This window comes from Mastigoproctus giganteus, chromosome 7 (genome assembly GCF_048544385.1).
Source record: "Mastigoproctus giganteus isolate SK-2022 chromosome 7, ASM4854438v1, whole genome shotgun sequence".
In the NCBI taxonomy this organism is placed as follows: domain Eukaryota; kingdom Metazoa; phylum Arthropoda; class Arachnida; order Uropygi; family Thelyphonidae; genus Mastigoproctus; species Mastigoproctus giganteus.
Window position 1 is genome coordinate 173,197,858 of NC_143581.1, and position 19,548 is coordinate 173,217,405.

A 19,548-nucleotide genomic window follows, 5' to 3' on the forward strand; every position below is an offset into this window, starting at 1 on the left:
ACCTCTTCCAAACCAGATGGTTCTGTTGTCACTTCACTTCAGCCAAGGATAAAGCCGACCTGCTAGCATCCCATTTTTCTTCCAACTCATGTATTAATGATCTTGGTAAAACACCTCCCACCATTCCCAAAATGCTCCATTCAGTGCCTCCTGTGGTCTACCGTCAAAAGGATGTCAGAAGGATTTTGACGAATCTTGATGCTAAGAAAGCTCCAGGTACCAATGGTATTTCTCCACTTGTACTCAAAACCTGTGCTCCAGAACTTACTCCTATTCTTTGTCGCCTTTTTTCATTTTTTATTCCAAAGGTGTTTTTCCTTCTGCTTGGAAATTTGCCCATATCCAGCCAGTTCCTAAAAAAGGGTGACAAATCCCTCCCATCTGATTATCGTCCCATTGCTTTAGAAAGAGTATAGGTAATTGCAATGGAGAAATCAATTAACCGCTAACTCTTAAACTACCTAGAAACCTTCCATCTGATCAATGATCGCCAGTATGGATTCTGTCAGTGTCTATCCACTGGTGATATTCTGGCTTATGTTACCTATTTATGGACTAATTCAATGGAAAGGTTCAGTGAAACACAAGTAGTTGCTCTTGACATCTCAAAGGCTTTAAATCGTGTTTGGCATAAAGGTCTTCTAAACAAGCTTCGATCTTATGGTTTGCCAACTGTTTTTTGTAATTGGTTATCCAGTTTTCTCTCTGATTGCTCACTGAGGGTGATGGTAGATGGCTCTCTGTCTTCTAACTTCTCCACCAATGCCGGTGTCCCCCAAGGTTCAGTTCTTTCCCCCACTCTTTTCTTCTTGTATATTAATGACCTTCTTTCATTGACTGGAAATCCTATCCATAGTTTTTCCGATGATAGCACATTGCATTCCACTGTCCATTTTGAGAAACTTGCCCTGCTCAATCAGCTTCAACTTTGCGAAAATCTGCTACCAATTCCTTAAATGCCGATCTTCAGGTAATTCTCCAGTGGGGCAAAGACAACTTAGTTGATTTCAACCCTTCTAAAACTCAGTCTTGTCTTATATCTCGAAAATAGGATTCTTCTGCTCCTATGCTCATCTTAGTGACACTCCGATTTGTAGGCAAAATGATATATCTCTTTTGGGGATTACCCTGACTGCTAATCTCTCTTGGCACAAGCACATTACGAATATTGCTTTGTCTGCATCTAAAAAACTTGGTTTTCTCTTTCGCTCTTGGTGGTACTTTTCTTCCAAACAGCTGCTCACTCTGTATAAATCACAAATCCTCCCTACTATGGAATATTGTTCCCACATCTGGGGTGGAACCCCCAAAACCTCTCTCAGGCTTCTTGATTCCGTTCAGAAGAGGATAGTTAGGTTAAGTAATGATTCATCTCTAACAGAGTCTCTCCACTGGCTGTCTCATAGACATACTGTTTCTGCTGCCTGCCTCTTCTACAAATACTTCCATGGGCACTGTTCTTCTGAATTGGCTTCTATTTTTCCCGCTCTCTCTTTCAAAACAGTCCGAACACGTGCAGCCACCAGCCAACATCCATTTACTGTCCAACTTTTCATCTTCATTTATTCATTCACCTGCCGTTTTCTGGAACAACCTTCCTTCATATGTATTACCTGGAAATTACAGTCTACAGAAGTTAAAGTTCAATGCCAACAAATATCTTCTTTCGTCTTCTCAACCTTCAACCCAAGCACGGTACTAAGTACTATAGGTTCTAATACTTCTCGTGTTTGGGGTCTACAAAAAAAAAAAAAAAAAAAACTTCCTGTCTACCTGTTTACATCGTATGCTAACCTTCATATATGACTATCAAAACATTGTCTGTTTTCTTATTTATGCTCTTCATCTCTATCCCACTTTTTGTATGTTACTCTCAGGTTCCATGTTTCCCAAATGTCAAACTAAAACATTCCTACCATTTCTCCAACCATCCGTTACAATTTTATAAATCCTTTTGATAATCAGCCTGATTTACACTGTTATCCACCTTTTTAGGGTAACTGTGCAAATTTACTTCTGTTAAAGTAGTTGTTACCCTGGAAAGGTGGATAACCTTTCCTTCTACAAATTAAAGTAACAGTATTCCTTCATTCCCTTGTACATATCATTCAAGAGGATCACAAACAAGACTGGTCCCAACACCGAACTATCAGAAACCCCCCGCTTGTAACTTTGGCTTCTGAAGTATGGCCATTTATAATAACCCACTGTATCCTGTCCCTTGGCCACCCCTCAACTCACTTCAGGATCTTGTGTGCAACCCCAATAGACCCCAGAATATATAGCAACTTCCAAGTGCAGCCATACAAAATGCTTTGCTGCAGTCCAAGTATGTTTTCAAATAGTTTCTTGTATCCAACTGTGTATGACCACATCATATTTATAATTTCAAATTATAAATTCCTTATAAAGAAATACCTTGTTCAACCAACCTTAGCAGGTTGGTTAAACACACAAAGTTGTTACGATTTTTTTATTATTTTTATTTGTTTTGATTAGACTTCCTTGTGTAATATCAGTATCACATAACTTACACTACTAGGGTATGTTAGCACCATATTTCCCACCTGGAAAAGGACGTTCTTCTGTGAAGATCAATACAGGGTATCTATTAAGCTTCCCAGTGATATCTGCTGGATTGTATATGGTTCTGGTTTCTGTTGAGTAATGGTCTTATCTGATTTATTCTTTTCTTTTCATGTATAACTATATAATAATTTAATTATGTCCCTCTATCCAGAACATTCTTTGACTGTGAATAACCCAAAGACTAAACAAGCTTTTGACCTGATTCCTTTTGCAATTGGTTTCATATAGCAGTATTAGGGTGGATTCCAAAAAATTTTCCCACCAATTTTCTAAATCCCATGAATTGATTTAGCTCCGATTGAAACTAGCTTGTCGTTTAATTTGAAGAGATGACAGTTTCTTAGCTTTAGTAATTGTGATCAACAAATCTCAGGGTCGCACTTCCAACACAATTGGCATGTTTGCTCATGGACACTTTACATAGTGGTTTCTAGGTCCGGATAATTTTTGTTCAGTAATTGTAATTTTTTTTTTTTTTTTAAAGGATGTATAGTCATACATTTAAAAAAAAAATTAACAGATATTTATTTAAAGTATACCCAGTAAAATAAAATAAAATAAAATATTTCCAGAAGCTTTTGGAAATATTTTATTTTATTTTATTTTATTTTACTGGGTATACTTTAAATAAATATCTGTTAAACTATGGACCCCAGTACTCCAGGCCCATTTGTCACTAAAAAAAAAATTGTCAAATCGAATTTTTACCCTAGTCTGTCCCACTGACACCTTAGCTAGCAGCGAAGGGAGTCAAGGGAAATGTTTTTGTAATTACATTGATATTAATCTATACTTCTTCCCTTCAACAGTTTTGGCTAAATATTCTCTACAGATATTCTAGTGTATGTATAAAAATCCTCGTCACTATTCTTTGGCTCGCTTAGTCAATGCTTTTGCTTATTCAGACTTTACCTGTCTAACCCCGTCTGTGATCTTGCTACAAATCAACTAAATTATTTTATGAAACACCAAGCTTCCCATAACTGAACAAATAAATTATTCCATCCTGATGTTTTCTGCTCTACCAAGCTCTCTAAACACTTTTTCATCATTTTTGGTATCTTCCTTGTGTAGATCCTTAATGAAATGAGTATACAAGTGGTTTTGATGAATGTCCTGAAATACATGATAGTGTTGCAGTACTTTCACCCTTATGTATTTCATCCCATTTGATTGTCCAAGAATTTTAAGTCCACAGTAATCCTTGAAATTAAAACTCAGAGGCAGCCCCCCTAGGCAGAATGCGCTGGTCCCACAGGAACTAGTAGTTGTTGGTGACTCCTATTGTCAGGGAAGCGGGGAACATGCTTTGCAAAAAGGATAGGTGGAATAGGACCAGGGTATGTCTGCCAGGGGCAAAGGTTGATGACGTTGTAGAGCGGATATCATCTTTTAAGGGCACAAAAGGTGATATAGTTGTACACATTGGCACTAATGATATTAAGAGTAGGAGACCGGTGGAATTACTTAGCAAGTACAGGTCACCGTTGAAAAAAAGCCGTGAATTAGGGTTGAATTTGAAAGTGTCTGCAATTCTGCCCAGACACGATAGGAGGGAGTATATGATGAGAGCCTTGTCGATCAATTCGGCCCTGGAGGGATTGTGCAAGGTTCAAGGGGTAGAATTTTTTTCAGCCTGGACTGTACTTGTTAACAGGAGAGATTGCTTTTACAGGGATGGGATACACTTAAATAGAAAGGGTGCAAGAATTTTTGCTGATGCTGTCGAGGCAGAGTTAGGTGGGTCGGAAAACTGCTAGTTGGGGGGGATACAAGGACTAATAGATTAACAGTAGCCACTGGCAGAGGTCGAAGTGATTCTTGCACTGCTTCTATTGAAATGAGCAGAAGCCTGAAAAACAAGATGCAGGATATTTCAGAGACTGCTGCGAGTCATTGCGGTACAAGTAAACACATGGGTTGTGTTAGGGTAGCCAAGAATAGAAGCAGGTGCATGTATACCTGCATGTACACCAATGCTAGGAGTTTGGTAAATAAATTTGATGAATTTGAGGTATTGCTCAAAACATCAAAGGCAGATATTGTTAGGATATCAGAGACGTGGTGTCACACAGATATAAGGAATGCGGAACTGGAATTTGGGGAATACAATGTGTATAGAAAGGATAGACAGGACAGGAGGGGAAGAGGGGTTATGCTATTAGTTAAGAAACACAAAGTCCAAGGAAGTGAAGCCAGTCGACATCGATGGACACGGCAGTGTCGAGTCAATTTGGTGTGACATAAGCATAGGGAAATCAAAATTGAGAGTAGGAGTGTGCTATAGGCCTAATGGCTCTGATGAGTATAATAAGATATTGTACAGGGAAATAGAGTGGGCCAGTAAATCAGAGAGTCTTATAATGGGGGATTTTAATTTCCCAGATATTGAATGGAATTTGTGGGTTGGTCACTCGCACACTAGCAAGGCTTTTGTGGATTTATTGGATGATTGTTTTCTACATCAGCATGTTTGTGAGGCAACAAGAGGGAGCAATACTCTTGATCTGATTATCAGTAGTGATTCTTCATGCATTAAGAATCTGCAGATAAATGAACCACTAGGTGGCAGTGATCAGTGTGTTGAAGTGGGATTTACTTAAGGAGGTAACTACCATCAGAGGTAAAGGATAAACATAAAAAAGGCACCTGGGGTGGATGGGATCTATCCAGTTATATTAAAGGAGGCAGCAAAGGAAGTAAGCAAACCCCTAGCCATAATTATGAGAGCTTCTTTGGACTCAGGGGAGGTACCCATAGACCAGAGATGTGCAAATGTAACCCCAATTCACAAAGGAGGATCAAAGGCTGACACAAGTAATTATAGACCTGTTAGTTTAACTTCTGTTCCAGGTAAATTAATGGAGGCACTGGTTAAAGAAGCACTGCAGGATCATCTAGACAAGAATTCAGTTATAGTTCAGACGCAGCATGGTTTTGTTAAGGGCAGGTCTTGCCTGACCAATTTGATTGGATACTATGATGTAGTCACAAAAGAACTGGATGCAGGGAATAACTTTGATATTATATATTTGGATCTTAGAAAGGCTTTTGATACTGTTGCACATGGAAGACTGCTGCACAAATTGGAGCAGTGTGGCATTGGAGGCAAATTGCTGCTATGGATAAGGGGATGGTTGAGTGGCAGAAGACAGTGGTAATCAATGGACACTGCCCAACGTGGACTTATGTTATTAGTGGAGTTCCTCGGGGTTCGGTGTTGGGTCCGTTGTTGTTTTCGGTGTTTATGAATGATATTGATGATGGGATATAGAGTTTAATGTCCAAGTTTGCAGTTGATACAAAGGTTGGCAGGGTTGTTAAGGATGCCACTGATGCTATGCTGCTGCAACAGGATCTGGAAAGGTCGAACAGATGGGCTGAGAGGTGGCAAATGAAGTTTAACATTGACAAATGTAAAGTACTACATATGGGAAACAGTAACCCCAGAGCAACGTATCAACTCTGTGGTACTACACTGACAGTGGTGGAGAATGAAAAGGACCTGGGGGTAATTGTGCAGGCAGATATGAAGTTCTATGAGCAGTGCAGACGAGCTGCAAGAGTAGCTAATGGTGTCTTGTCAATGATATACAGGAATTTTTCTAGCAGGGATAAGGAGGTGATTATTCCCTTGTATAAGGCAATGGTTAGGCCATCTTGAGTACTGTATACAGGTCTGGAGGCCTCATTTCAAGAAGGATGTAGAGCTGCTGGAACGGGTACAGAGAAGGGCAACAAGATTAGTGAATGGAACAAAGGGTTGCTCTTACGAAGAAAGGCTTAAGTTTTGCAAATTACAGAGTCTGGAGACTAGGCACCGGCGAGGTGATCTGATAGAGGTGTATAAGGCTTTGAATGGTTTGAGCATGCTCAATGCCAATGGGATTCTTCATCTTGCTCAGAATAATCAGCTCAGAGGACATAAATTGAAATTGAGGAAGGACGGATGTCGGATAGATGTGCGGAAATTTGCCTTTGGCCAGCGGGTGGTTGGTTGGTGAACCGACTTCCATCACTTGTTGTTGAAGTTGATAGCCTAAACAAATTTAAGGCTCAACTGGACAGGTATTTCGAGCGAACGGAGCGTTGAAATGGGAGTGGTGTGTTTTTTTTTTTTTTTGGCTGATGCTGAATAAGCTTGCTTTCTTGCATCATATGCCTCTGCTAATGCTAACTCTGTCCTTACTCTTGACTGCTTACTGAAATGTAATTTTTAATTGTCCACTTTTAGTAGTAGTAGTAGTGGCATTTAAGGCAAGAGAGCAAGTGTATGAGCTTATGCAGCATCAGCCAAAAAAAAAAAAAAAAAAAAATCACACCATTCCTTCCAAATGCCTGTCCTGTTCCTCCTTAAATTTATTTAACCCATCAATTTCCACAAGGACAGATGGAAGTTTGTTCCAGCAATTAACCACCTGCTGGCTAAAGACAAATTTCCGCACATCTATTCTACATCTGTCTTTTCATAATTTGAATTTATGCGACTTACGTTTGTAATCTGAACAAGTGGAAGGATCCCATCAGAATTCAGCGTTCTCAACCCATTCAAGGCCTTATACACCTCAATCAGATTACGTGCATGTGCCTAGTCTCCAGCCACTGCAATTTGCAGAACTTAAGCCTCTCTTGGTAAGAGGATCAATTCATTCCCCTCACCAATCTTGTTGCCCTTCTCTGTACGCGTTGAAGGAAATCTACATCCTTCCAAAAATGGGGCTTAAACACCAGTACGTAGTACTTAAGGCGTGGCCTGACCATTGCCTTATACAGAGGGACAATCACCTCCTTTTCCCTGCTAGCAAAATTCCTATATATCATTGACAAAACCCCATGACCTGCCCTGGCAGCCTGTCTACATTGCTCAGAAAACTTCATATCTTGATGCTCAAAATTATTCCCAGGTCTTTTTCATTTTCTATCACTTTAAGTGTAGTACCACACAGTTGGTACGTTTCTCTGGGGAAACTTTTACTCATATTCAGTACTTTGCATTTGTCAAGGTTAAACTTCAGTTGCCACTTCTTAGCCCATCTGCGCAAATTTTCTAGACCCTGTTGCAGTAGCACACTGCCATTACTGTCATTAACAACCCTGCCAACCTTTGTATCATCTGCAAAGTTTGACGCTAAGCCTGATATACCTTCATCAATATTATTGATAAATATACAAAAAAAAAAAAAAAAACCAGGACCCGATACCGAACCCTGTGGGACTCCACTAATAACATTAGTCCACGAAGAGCAGCACCCATTGATTACCACCTTCTGTCTTCTCCCACTCAACCATCCTTTTATCCATTGTAGCAACTTACCCTTAATACCATTCTGCTCCAATTTGTACAATAGTCTTCCATGCGCAACACTGTCAAAAGCTTGTCCTGAAATCCAAATATATGATATCAAAATTATTTTTTGCATCCAGTTCCTTTGTAACCACATCATAATATCCTATCAAATTTGTCAGACAAGACTTTCCCTTAACAAACCCATGCTGTGTCTGAATTATTGCTGCAGTCTTGTCTAGATGATCCTGCAGTGCATCTTTAACCAGTAACTCTATTATTTTACCCGGAACAGAAGTTAAATTAACTGGTCTGTAATTACTCATGTCACCCTTTGATCCCCCTTTGTGAATTGGGGATACATTTGCACATCTCCAGTCTGTGGAGACCTCCCCTGAGTCCAAGGATGCTCTCATAATAATGGCTAAGGATTTGCTTAGTTGCTTTGCTGCCTCCTTTAATATAACTGGATGGATCTCATCCACCCCAGGTGCCTTTCTTATGTTTAACTTCAACAATTTCTCCTCCACTTTGCTCTCAGTTATTACAAAATCATTAAACACCCTGCTACAATTTGATAACCTTCTGCCATTTTCAAACCTTAATAACTCCTCATGTGTGAATGTAGATGCAAAATACTCATTCAGTTTGTTTGCTATCCATCGATATCAAGTGGCCCAATCAGATTCATCCCCTTCCTGTTAGAGTTTTTATATAAGTAAAGAAATCCTTGCTGTTTTTCTTTGCATCTTTTGCCAAAGATTTCTCGTAATCTGCTTTCGCCTGTCTTAACCTCCTTTGTGACCTGATTATAGACTAGCTTATATCTGTCATAGGCTTCTGAGTCACTTGATAATTTATATGCATCCCATGCATTTTTCTTCTCTGTCACGAGTCTCATTAATTCATTTGATAACCATTCAGGCCTAAACCTTGAACAATATTTCTTAATAGGTATGAACCTTTTAGTAGCTTCCACGATTAATTCCTTGAATGCCTCCCACTTAGAATTTAATGTTGGTAACATCGTCAGTTGATCCCAATGTACAGAATTTAAAAACTGTCTGAGACCGCTGTACTGACCTTTACGGAAGCAAAAACTCTTTCCTTTACCCCTGATGGTAATTATATCTTTAAGTAAATCCCCCCATCAGTACATTGTGATCACTACCACCTAGTGGTTCCTTTATCTGCAAATTCTTAATACACGAATGATGACTGGTGATAACCAGATCAAGAGTATTACCCTCTCTGGTTGCCTCTGGAAATTTTAGACACTGGTCATTGAGGAACACAATGGTAGTGTTTCTGATTGTGATACTACGTGATCACTGTACTGGTATAGTTTGATCCCCCACGCTCATTTAAATAAAATTTCAAATATCAGAAATTGAGCACTACTTCTACAAATTATTGCTTAAAAATGACCCTATCAGTTGTTCAGCTAGGTCATTGTGGGCTGCGTCCCTCTTAAATCTAAATTGGAAACTTCTAGTGAATGTTGTGACTGAACTATTAGGATTTAACCCTTGCGAGTATCACTAAACTAACAGTTTTTGCCAAACTATAGAAGTGCCACATTATTATTTATATTGTTTTAGGCTACACTGGGTTTTTTTTTTTTTTTTTCCCTTTTAGGTACTGTTACTAAACAGCTGTATAATCAAAGAAATTTAAAGTACAGTTACTGCATTTTATGGTGGTGTGTATCATACCTGCAGCAGCACACGATATATATGTGTTATAAGAAAAGTCTGGGAATATTATTCAGGTATCATGCCTAAACACAGCTTTAGAAAATTTTGTCTCAGACAGGATATCCCCCTAAAGTTGTTTCTTAACCCTCCTTATGTATGGAAGCTTTTAAGCTTCTAACTGGGTAGTATGTGAAAATCTATTTTTGAAATAATTTAATGATAAAGCTCACTGTGTGTGTATATATATTTGTGCCTCTTTTAAGTTTCATTGGGGAAGCTGTGTGCTACCATGGTAGTGATGAGGGTTAGACTTAGGCTCACTTTATAAATCTCATTATCCATGAGTTAAATTAAAATTACTAATATTGTTTTTAATTGAATAACATGACCAAGAAAGTGAATCTGGGCCATGTTATTCACTTCATTATAAACTCAAGGTACTACCATTACAGTTGTTTTGAGGCTTATGGGACCATGTTAAAACGGTGAATAACTGTATCAAGTCTAAACAAGCAGCCAAGTGGTATGTAGAGAAAAACTTCAGATTGAAAAATGTAACAAAAGTTACATGTGAGTATTAAATCCTTAGTACTGGGTTATGCTGGTCCATTGAAGAAGTTAAGTAAAGGAATTGTGTTTCAGTGCAGGTGCTGATATTGACAATAAATTTGATAATAAATGCCTCACTGCTATATAGTTTTCTGTTCCTGATGTCTTGGGGAAGCCTTGTTCCTTTTTCTACAAGCAATGGGCGTGAGCTTAAGGTCACTTTTGGAATGACATTGTTATCTACGAGTTGACTTAAAATTACTGATATTGACTTTCATTGATATGTATATATACCTGCCATATTGCCATGAATAAGGCAAATCCATTATTCATTAAAAACCTCACTAGTTTTATAGCTGTTTGGATATTACGACCTTTGTCAGATAGCAGGGAGTCTTAATTAGACAAAAAATATTAAGCAGGGAAGTATTTATCAAATTATTTCAACAATTTTGAAATATAATACCCTTCCTTTACTTAATTGTGGTATTTTTGATCAGACCAAAAAAAAAATAAAAATAATAAAAAAAAAATAAAATAACCTCCATTATGATTATAATATTTTAAGCCATTTGGAGTCTTGTCTAACAGGTTTTTCAACAAAATATCTATTATATGCTAATCACCATTTTAATATTAGTGGCTGTTACAATGTCACCTTGATTACTCATAGTTTTAACTTAGAGTATTTTTCGAAGTGACATTGTTTATTTGGAATTAAATGTGAAAAAGTGACAGCCAGGAGCCACTTTTTATTACTATTTTTGTTTTCAGTTTTGTGTAAACAAGTACAACTTGTTGGACAGTTTAACATTATTGTCGTGGTAAATTAGATACTATTAATTTTATGGTTGAATTAGGATATAATTTATATTACATAAAATTATTTATTTGACAAAATATATATAATGCATAGCTGCCAATACTCCAGATTTATGATAGAGAAATTCTCTTTTACTCAGTGTGACAATTCTCTGTTTCACCATTGTAATATTGTTAGCTCTGATGAGTTCAGTCTTTGCAAAAACACTTTTTCTCTTTTTTCTTTTCACAAAAAATAGTAAAACGATGTTAAAATTATAATTTAAAAATTCTGTATATGTCTGCTTATTTTCATTAGCCTTTTTCAAGCTATGCTATCAATTATCCATATCTAATTGCCAGCATAGCTGTGAACTCTTCAGATTTACAATGGAGAGAATCTTTTTTCACTCAGTTCTATCTTGCTTTCATAATGTAGTTGGTGACAGTTTCTCCATCATTTTGCAAAAACTCAGTTTTCTCTGTACTTTGTATTTCACACACAAAAAAAGGTAAAACTTATTATTAACATTGATTATTTTTTTTAAATACTGTGAATTTCTTATTTTCATTAAAAAATTGGCTGTCGGGTGTGTGAGAGTCTGCTTTTCAAAATAGAAACATGGGATAATAGTCTTATTCACTGTAATGTGCTACCATTTAATTGTACTTGTATGGTGCAAAGTTAGTTAACAGTGTCTTTCAGTAATATTCCAAAGAAATATAATGTAAAATTCAAGAAGACATATATGCAAAATTTTTAATATTGTAAAATCTGGAAAAGGTAATATTTTTGCCTTTTCTACTGTATGAAATGAAATTTCTCAATTTCATTTGGAGTTTGGAAGAACAAAAATAACAGCCACTGTTAGTGAAATAGTTAGTTATTGATAGGGAAAGATGAGGTAGGGAGACCTGAAAAATGAGCAATTTTCAGTTGCTATAGATGGAAATAATCAAAGTGATTCCCTGCTGTAACCCAGGCTGGGATACAGCCTGGAACTTTCATAATAATAATTATGAAAATAATAACTTTGTAGTGACTTTCATAATAATAGTAATAAAAAAAATCATTGAATCGAGGGGTAGTGCCAAACAGGGACTAAAAGGACTGTAGTGGCCTTCCCACACTATCAAAATGTGTGTTTTTTTTTTTTAAATGACACTTGGAGTGGCCTTGCAGATAGCAGGCGCTAGACTAAATTCTTGGGAGAGAGGGTTGGTATTTTCCTACCCTTTTAAAATAGTGTAACAGTAGATTCATTATATAGTGTTAACAGTAGTAAATTTTAGCCTACTCAAGTGTACCATTCCACCCTAGAGGCTCCCTGGCAGTGCACCACCCTAAACAAAACAAGGGGGTATGGGAGTCAGGCTTGGAATATGGCCAGTTACATACAATAGCAAAAGTTTTATATCTGCTTTCTCATCAGAATTTGAATGGCACTAGCAAGTTGGTTTATTGCTTGTTTATTTCAAAATCATTTTGCAAATCACGTTAATAGAAACATGTACAAGTTGGACGTACTTGAGTGTCCAACATGTGTAAAGGCTGAGAAACAGTGCATGTGTAAAGGCTGCTATTTGCTGAGAATACAGTTTGGTAAATAAGGTCATGCTCATTCATGGTATTAGCTGTGTCTTTGGGGAAGAAGTGCTGGAGGTGATTTTCTTAGTTTCCAGGAAAGAGAACCTTGTCAGCAGAAAGATTTTAGGTAAAAGTACAGTACTATACTTTCAAGTCAAGTTACTTGTAAAAAGGAGACTTCTTTTGTGGTGTGTGCCCACATTAAATGTTTTATGTTGAAATATAATCATGTTATACTGTGATTGTTGCTTAGACACCAAGAAATTTGGCCTTCCATATTAACATGTAATGTCTAGTCCATAATGTGGATTTGAAAAAAAAAAAAAAAAAAGTGTATTAGATGTGCCAATAAGTTAATCTGAATGTTTCAATCCACATAAGGTATAATGCTGACTACAGTCGAACTTGGTTATAACGAGCAAGGAAATAACAAAATCACGGCTGTAACAAGCAAAACGCCATAATGATTTTAATTTGCGCGTATTCCCATACAATCATTCACTGTTATAATTAGCGTGTTATGTAGCTATACCGAACAAATTTTGGTAACTTGGGTCATCGGAAAAAAAATTCTTGGAATAGACAAAAACGAAAAGGGCGACTTAGTTTTTATGACCACCCACATTGTATCAGATTAGTGGCCCATTTTTGATCTTTTCCTTTCAGGGACGGGCTATACAATAGTGCATTGGCACTTGTTGCATTACTCTATTTACAGATGGTCTTGTATTCACCGAACCATAAATTTATTTAGGCACTTCTAAGAATGTCGTATGCATTTTGGGACGTCTATGAATTTTTTATGCAGATCACTTTATCATTTTAAAGTAAAATCAGTTGAAACGAACCCTTCCTTCGGAAAGGAAGAAAAGAAAGTGTCTCGATTCTCGAAAAAGTCGAAATTATTTGAGTTAGAATGTGGTGCAAAAAATGGCGAAGTGTGTAAAAAGCTTTCTTTGTCCTCTTCAAGTGTATTGACTTTGTGGAAGAATAAAGATGTTTACATATCGGCACTGGAAAAGAACATAACCGAAAGAAGGAAAGGAAAAAAAAAAATTTAGAAAGTGCGAGATTACAAACGTTGATGAAGCATTGCTTCAATGGTTCACCTCACAAAGAAGTGCTGGATTTTCAATAGACGGTCCGATCTTGAAGGCTCAAATGGAAAAATTTGCTGAACAAATTGGATACGACGATTTTGTGTGTAACAACAGTTGGCTGGATCGATTTGAAAACCGACATAACATAGTTTATGCAGAAATTAGTGGAGAATCTCGATCTGCAGATCCAATAATGACAAATGAATGGATTGACTCTGTTTCAGCAGAAATCAGGAAAGATTTCAATGACGATGACATCTACAATGCCGACGAAACAGGACTTTTTTATAATTTGACACCTGACAATACTTTTAAATTCAAAGGGGGAAAATGTGTTGGTTGAAAAAAATCAAAGGCTCGCTTGAAGGTGCTGATATGCACAAATATGACAGGAACTGATTTAAAAAAAAAAAAAAAAAGTGTTATTGGAAAATCATTAAAACCTCGGTGCTTCAAAAATGTAAAGAAACTTCTTGTGGATTACACTGCAAACAAGAAAGCTTGAATGACTTCAGATATTTTTCAGCAATACGTAAAAGGCTGGAATAAGGAGCTATTCAAAAAGAAGAAAAATATTTTATTGTTAGTTGATAACTGTCCTGCACATCCCCAGATTCAAAATTTGTTCAACATTAAGCTGGTGTTTCTGCCTCCCAATGCGACATCAGTTTTACAACCAATGGACGTAGGGTGTAATCAAGAGCTTGAAAGAATTTTGTAAAAGATTTCTCATTCTACGTCTGATCAGTCAAAGAGAACAGAAACTCACTGAGTATATCTATATTGGATGCTATAAATTTATTGAATAATGCGTGGAACAATATTGCTTCGACAACCATATTGGATTTTTTCAAGAAATTCAAATTAAATTCAAATGAAATTTCAATTGTAGATGATGATGGAAACGAAGAAAACAACTTACCGTTATCCGAATGGTTGCTACATAACGTTGTAGGTTTTAATACAGATAACATCGATGAATTTGTACGAGTCAATAACGTGTTAACTAGTGGTCTTCCTTCAGAGAATGACATTGTAGATGTTGTGCTCAACAAAGTCGATAATGCGATGATAAAGATAATGGTGATATGATGACAAGTCAAAGTGAATCAAAATCAGTGCCGACAAGCTCAAGGTGCAGTGGGCACTTTAGTAAATTTTTTTAAAGAAACTGATGCATCTAATGAGATTTAATGTGTTGAGTGTTTTAAGGGGAAACTTAAAGAAATATCAAAATAATCTTTAAAACAGACATCAATTTTATGATTCATAAATGAAGACTAATTGAAATAGTGTTTATTATTAAATAATATTGTTTTTAATTACAGAGAAATAAATTGTTTAGTATTAAGTGTATTGTAGTTTATACAAGCATATTAATACAAATAATATGCAGGTATATGCTTATATTATATTTTTCTCTAATATTTCTTTTGTTTTTTTGAATCATTTTTATCAGTTATTGAGAATTTAAATAAAAAAAAATAGGAGGTAGATTTAACTCATCACTGATATAAAGTGTTCATTGTCTAACGGCTTCCCCTGGGGTTCCCCATCTCCGCTATCACTGATATAGCAAGTAATGGTTATAACGAGGAAATTTTGTTGGTCCCTTGATGCTCGTTATAACCAAGTTCGACTGTATTTGTTTTCACACCAGTAGCCAGTGCCAAAGTTACTCTCAAACAGAATCATGCATCAGAACTCAGCTTTAAATAAAGGGTCATACACTATACAAACAACTTCTTTGAATCAGAATTTCTGATCTCTCTCTTTTAGGGCGTAATAAAGAGAATGAAAAGAATGAAAGAAATCTTCAGGATAGTCGAAGAGAAAGGAGCTCTGATGGCAGGCCCAGAGCACGTAAGCAAATCTGTTTTAATCATATAAAAGTAATTTGCGTTCTAAATTTTGATTAAAATATAGCATCTTTTATATAGTTTCACATGTTTTTTCTATTACTGTAAATCTGTGATTCAGCTATAAATACCTTTAATCATTCCATATATATTCTGTTCTTAGTGAGAACAGAACAAATTTATCAGAGGAAATTATTAGATTTAATTGATATAGGTTTAGTGTCCATATTTTACTGTACAGGAAGTCTCAGGTTTTTCAGATTTACTTTGTTCCAGATTATATTGTTTCAGTATATCATTTTTTATTTTAAAATTTTAATTTCTAATTATAAAAACTTCTGTACCTTCTTGAAAAACTATTGTAGGAACAAAATCTCAATTATAGAAGACTTGCTTGTTTTTGACAATGGATCTGACCATCCTGTTAACATTGTAGACATGGGTGACAAAACTTAAAGTTCATTTCACGATAGTAGATTTGGTCTCTTTGTTGCAACTGTTGGACTACAGGGTGATAGTGATATTCAAAGCCACTTATCTCTGGTGGCCTATGCAATAACTGATCACAGTGACAGATGGTGACGACTAGTCATCATTTTGGCAGTTCTGTAGGGGAGGGAATGATATTAAGTAGTCCACAGACAATGTTGTGGCATACGACGAAGTCACTTGGATTATGATGAATTGTGGTGTGGCAAAATATGATGTGGCTAGAGAATGTCAGTGCCCAGGAACTTGTCAGTATGCTCAAAATATAGTTACAGATTGTAGATTTGGCAAATGGCATTGTTTTTAATGAAGTGGGTATAGTATGTAGGAGATGCTGACCTGACCAATGAGGATCTGACTGAGTTGTAGCTAGATTGGATATGAGTGCAGGAAGAGGAAATGTAGCCAGTACCGCAAGTAAAACAATTCATGATAAAAATAATGTGCACAGTTTTTTGAGAAAGATAGTCATTCTCATTAAAGATGATGCAAATGTGGAATAGAGTACCAAGTTCAGTGGTCCCAGGTGCCAAGTGATTTTGTGATCAAGTATCTCTACCAGTAAACTTGTGCTCTTTCTTGAAAAGCTGAATTGTGTCCTTATTTATAGCATTACACAAAAACTCAATTGTATAGACAATAGTAAAGAAAGTAATATAACTATATCAGGAAGGAAAGTAACCTTCTTTTCCTATTCTATATACTAACACATTACTGCTGGGTCACAAAGCCAGCAATGCTCCTGCCTCCATGTGGAAGGGCCAGTAACCTGGAGGGGAAAGTTCTCCCTTCCAAGATGAAATGGAGCAAAGAGATCCTAATCCCCAGAAGCTACTGGGCTCACAAGCAAGAATGTAACAGGTTGTAAACATGAGGAGTCTTAATCCTGCTCATCAAAAGACTGATGTAGACAGAATTTGCAATCCAGCCTCTCTTATTTATCCATTCAGTACAAGACTGACTTCTGAAGGCAGTTCATCACATGAGATCACGGGACATACTAGTTGAATTTGCCACTTCTCGACAATCTGAAGAATTAGAAAAACTGAACTTTTGGTGGACTATCTGTCATTGTTTCCCCACATGCCTCCCTTAATACATCCAAAGGCATCTTTACCAAGTGGGACCTGATCAATCTATCAGATGAACAATTGAAGCAAGAATTGCAAGACCAGGGAGTGATTTATGTGAGATGAATCATGAGAAAACAAGAAGGTATATTAGTTCCCACACGGAACATAATTCTCACTTTCATTAATCCCAAACCACCAACAGTGATCAAGGTACCCCAAGCCCCTAATGTTGCTAAAAGTGCCAAAAGTTTGGACATTCACAAGTGGTTTGCAGAGAAGCAGATACCTGCACCACATGTGGATCTCCTGTGCACAACCAAGCTGACTGCACAGCTGTCTGAACTGCAAACAAGAACATCTTGCCTATTGCATGAGGGTCCCACTCTGGAGGAAGGAGAAAAAGATACAACAATATAAAACTGAACAAAACGTAACTTACCAGGAAGTGAAAAAATCCCTACCAGTTCCGACCACAGACAAGCAAACTTATCTGTGCCCGGGCAACTATGAAAAAACTATCAAGTGCCACTGAAATGGAAGTAGCCATCCCACCCAACAAATCTATAGCTCACTGGGCTAGTACTGCTCACTGTACAAGTACACCAAGTTCCATATAAACCATGGTAAAGCAATAAGTATGTCGACAACCATAAAACCAGCTTGTGCTTCCCAGCTGTACAATGGTACACCTGTAGCCTCTGATACCAGCCAAACAGCATTGGACAGCATGGATGCTTTTGACAAATAAAGCGAAGAGAACCATATTCTAGATCTATTAACTAATGGGAACATGGATGCTAGTAAACCTTACTTCCCAAAAATGGGGTTAACATAGAGGTGAATGACAGAATTCCACATCCCCTCGGAATAAAACAAGGGTTTTTCTAAATCACACCCTTAATAATGTGTACACGCTTGCAATGGAACTGTAGAAATTACCATAGTAACTTAATGGACATCCGAGACCTTGCACAATATGACCCCATTGCATTTTGCCTGCAAGAAACTAACCTAGGTCCACAGGTAACCACCTCATTCTGGAACTATGTAATACATTGAAAAGATTGGATTGTGTTGCACATAATCTTAACAGTATGGTTACGATGGGATAGCAATGATAATAAGGCTGGTTGATACCCTCAAAATTAATTGCATTAAAGACACACATTGAAGCAGTCAACTCGAATTAGCATAAAACTTGATCTAACTGTAGTCTCATCCTGCTTGCCCCAATCAGCAGATTAGCTGTACTGATTTAGAACTAGTGGCACACCTTCTCCAGTCCTACTGCATCCTTGGAGACTTTAATAGTCATCACCCTCTATGGGGAAATCAAAATCTGGACAAATGGGACCAAATAATTGAAAAATTATTCAACTAATATAGTCTGATAGCCTTGAATACTGAAGCACACATGTACATCCATTTTCCTATGGAATCTACTTCAGTCATACATGTTTCTGTATGTTCAGCAGCCTATTAGGCAGTGACCATTATCCTGTAATATGCTGCATTGACAGCAGCATCTCCTACCCTTTCAACCAATTTACAAAACGGTACTTCGACAAAGCTGACTGGAGCCTGTATAAGCAGCAGGCTGGGAACTGCAGATCCAAAATTCCTCCATAAACTCAGCTTTGGAGTATATATCAAACCAAATACTGAAGACAGCAGACTAGCAATCCCAAGATAATCCATTAAGAATCATACACATCCAAAAATTTGGTGGGATGATGAATGTAGTAAAGCAAAAAAAGAAAAGAACAGAGCATGGAACATCCTCAGGAAGCTCCCAACAACTGCAAATCTTATATATTTAAAAAAAAAAAGTCTTGGTCAAAAGCAAAGCATGTTAGGCAAAACAGCAGAGCAACATGGAAGCATTTCATGTTCAGTATAACGAGGACCACAAAGACACATACAATTTGGGCTAAAATACAATGGATGTATCAAACATCCATGCATCAGCCTTCCTCTACTAACTGTGCATGGTTGTGAAAAAGCAACACAAGAAAGAGCTAATGAATTAGATTTAACATTTGCAGAAATTTCATCTACATCTCATGCTCACCTCAATTCCAGAAGCAAAAAACACAAGCTGAAAAATGTCACCTCAACTTTGAAACAGTGCACAGCACTTCATACAACCCTCCATTTACACTAGCTTAATTGCATCAGGCCCTCTGTACTACCAGGCACAGTGCAGGACCTGATGGAATTCATTACACAATGATCTCTCACCTTACTCTCAATACACTTATTGTTCTCTCATAGGGTCCTTATAGAACATGCTTTACAGAAAAATGGCACCATGCTTACTTTCTTGCCTTTCCAAAGTGTGGAAAAGACCCTACCAATCCACAGAACTACCAGCCCATTGCTCTGACTAGTTGTATGAACAAGGTAATGGAAAAAATGATCAATGCTTGACTGACTTGGTTCCTAATACAGCATGACCTCCACAATCCCATGCAGTGTGGTTCTGTATGATCGATTCGCCCTCAATCTGCTGGTTTGGT

The 19,548-nt window shown here is 37.1% G+C and overlaps 1 protein-coding gene across 6 annotated transcripts in view; it reads left to right on the forward strand.

The window, feature by feature from the left end:
• Window positions 1-19,548, forward strand: part of lig (ubiquitin-associated protein-like lingerer) — a 574,370-nt gene that overhangs the window by 123,507 nt on the left and 431,315 nt on the right. For all 6 annotated transcript variants that reach the window (XM_090377982.1, XM_090377983.1, XM_090377981.1 and 3 more), the window contains exon 6: window positions 15,388-15,471. In XM_090377982.1, the coding sequence (XP_090234108.1) occupies window positions 15,388-15,471 (84 nt within the window). The remainder of the gene's footprint in view (window positions 1-15,387; window positions 15,472-19,548) is intronic.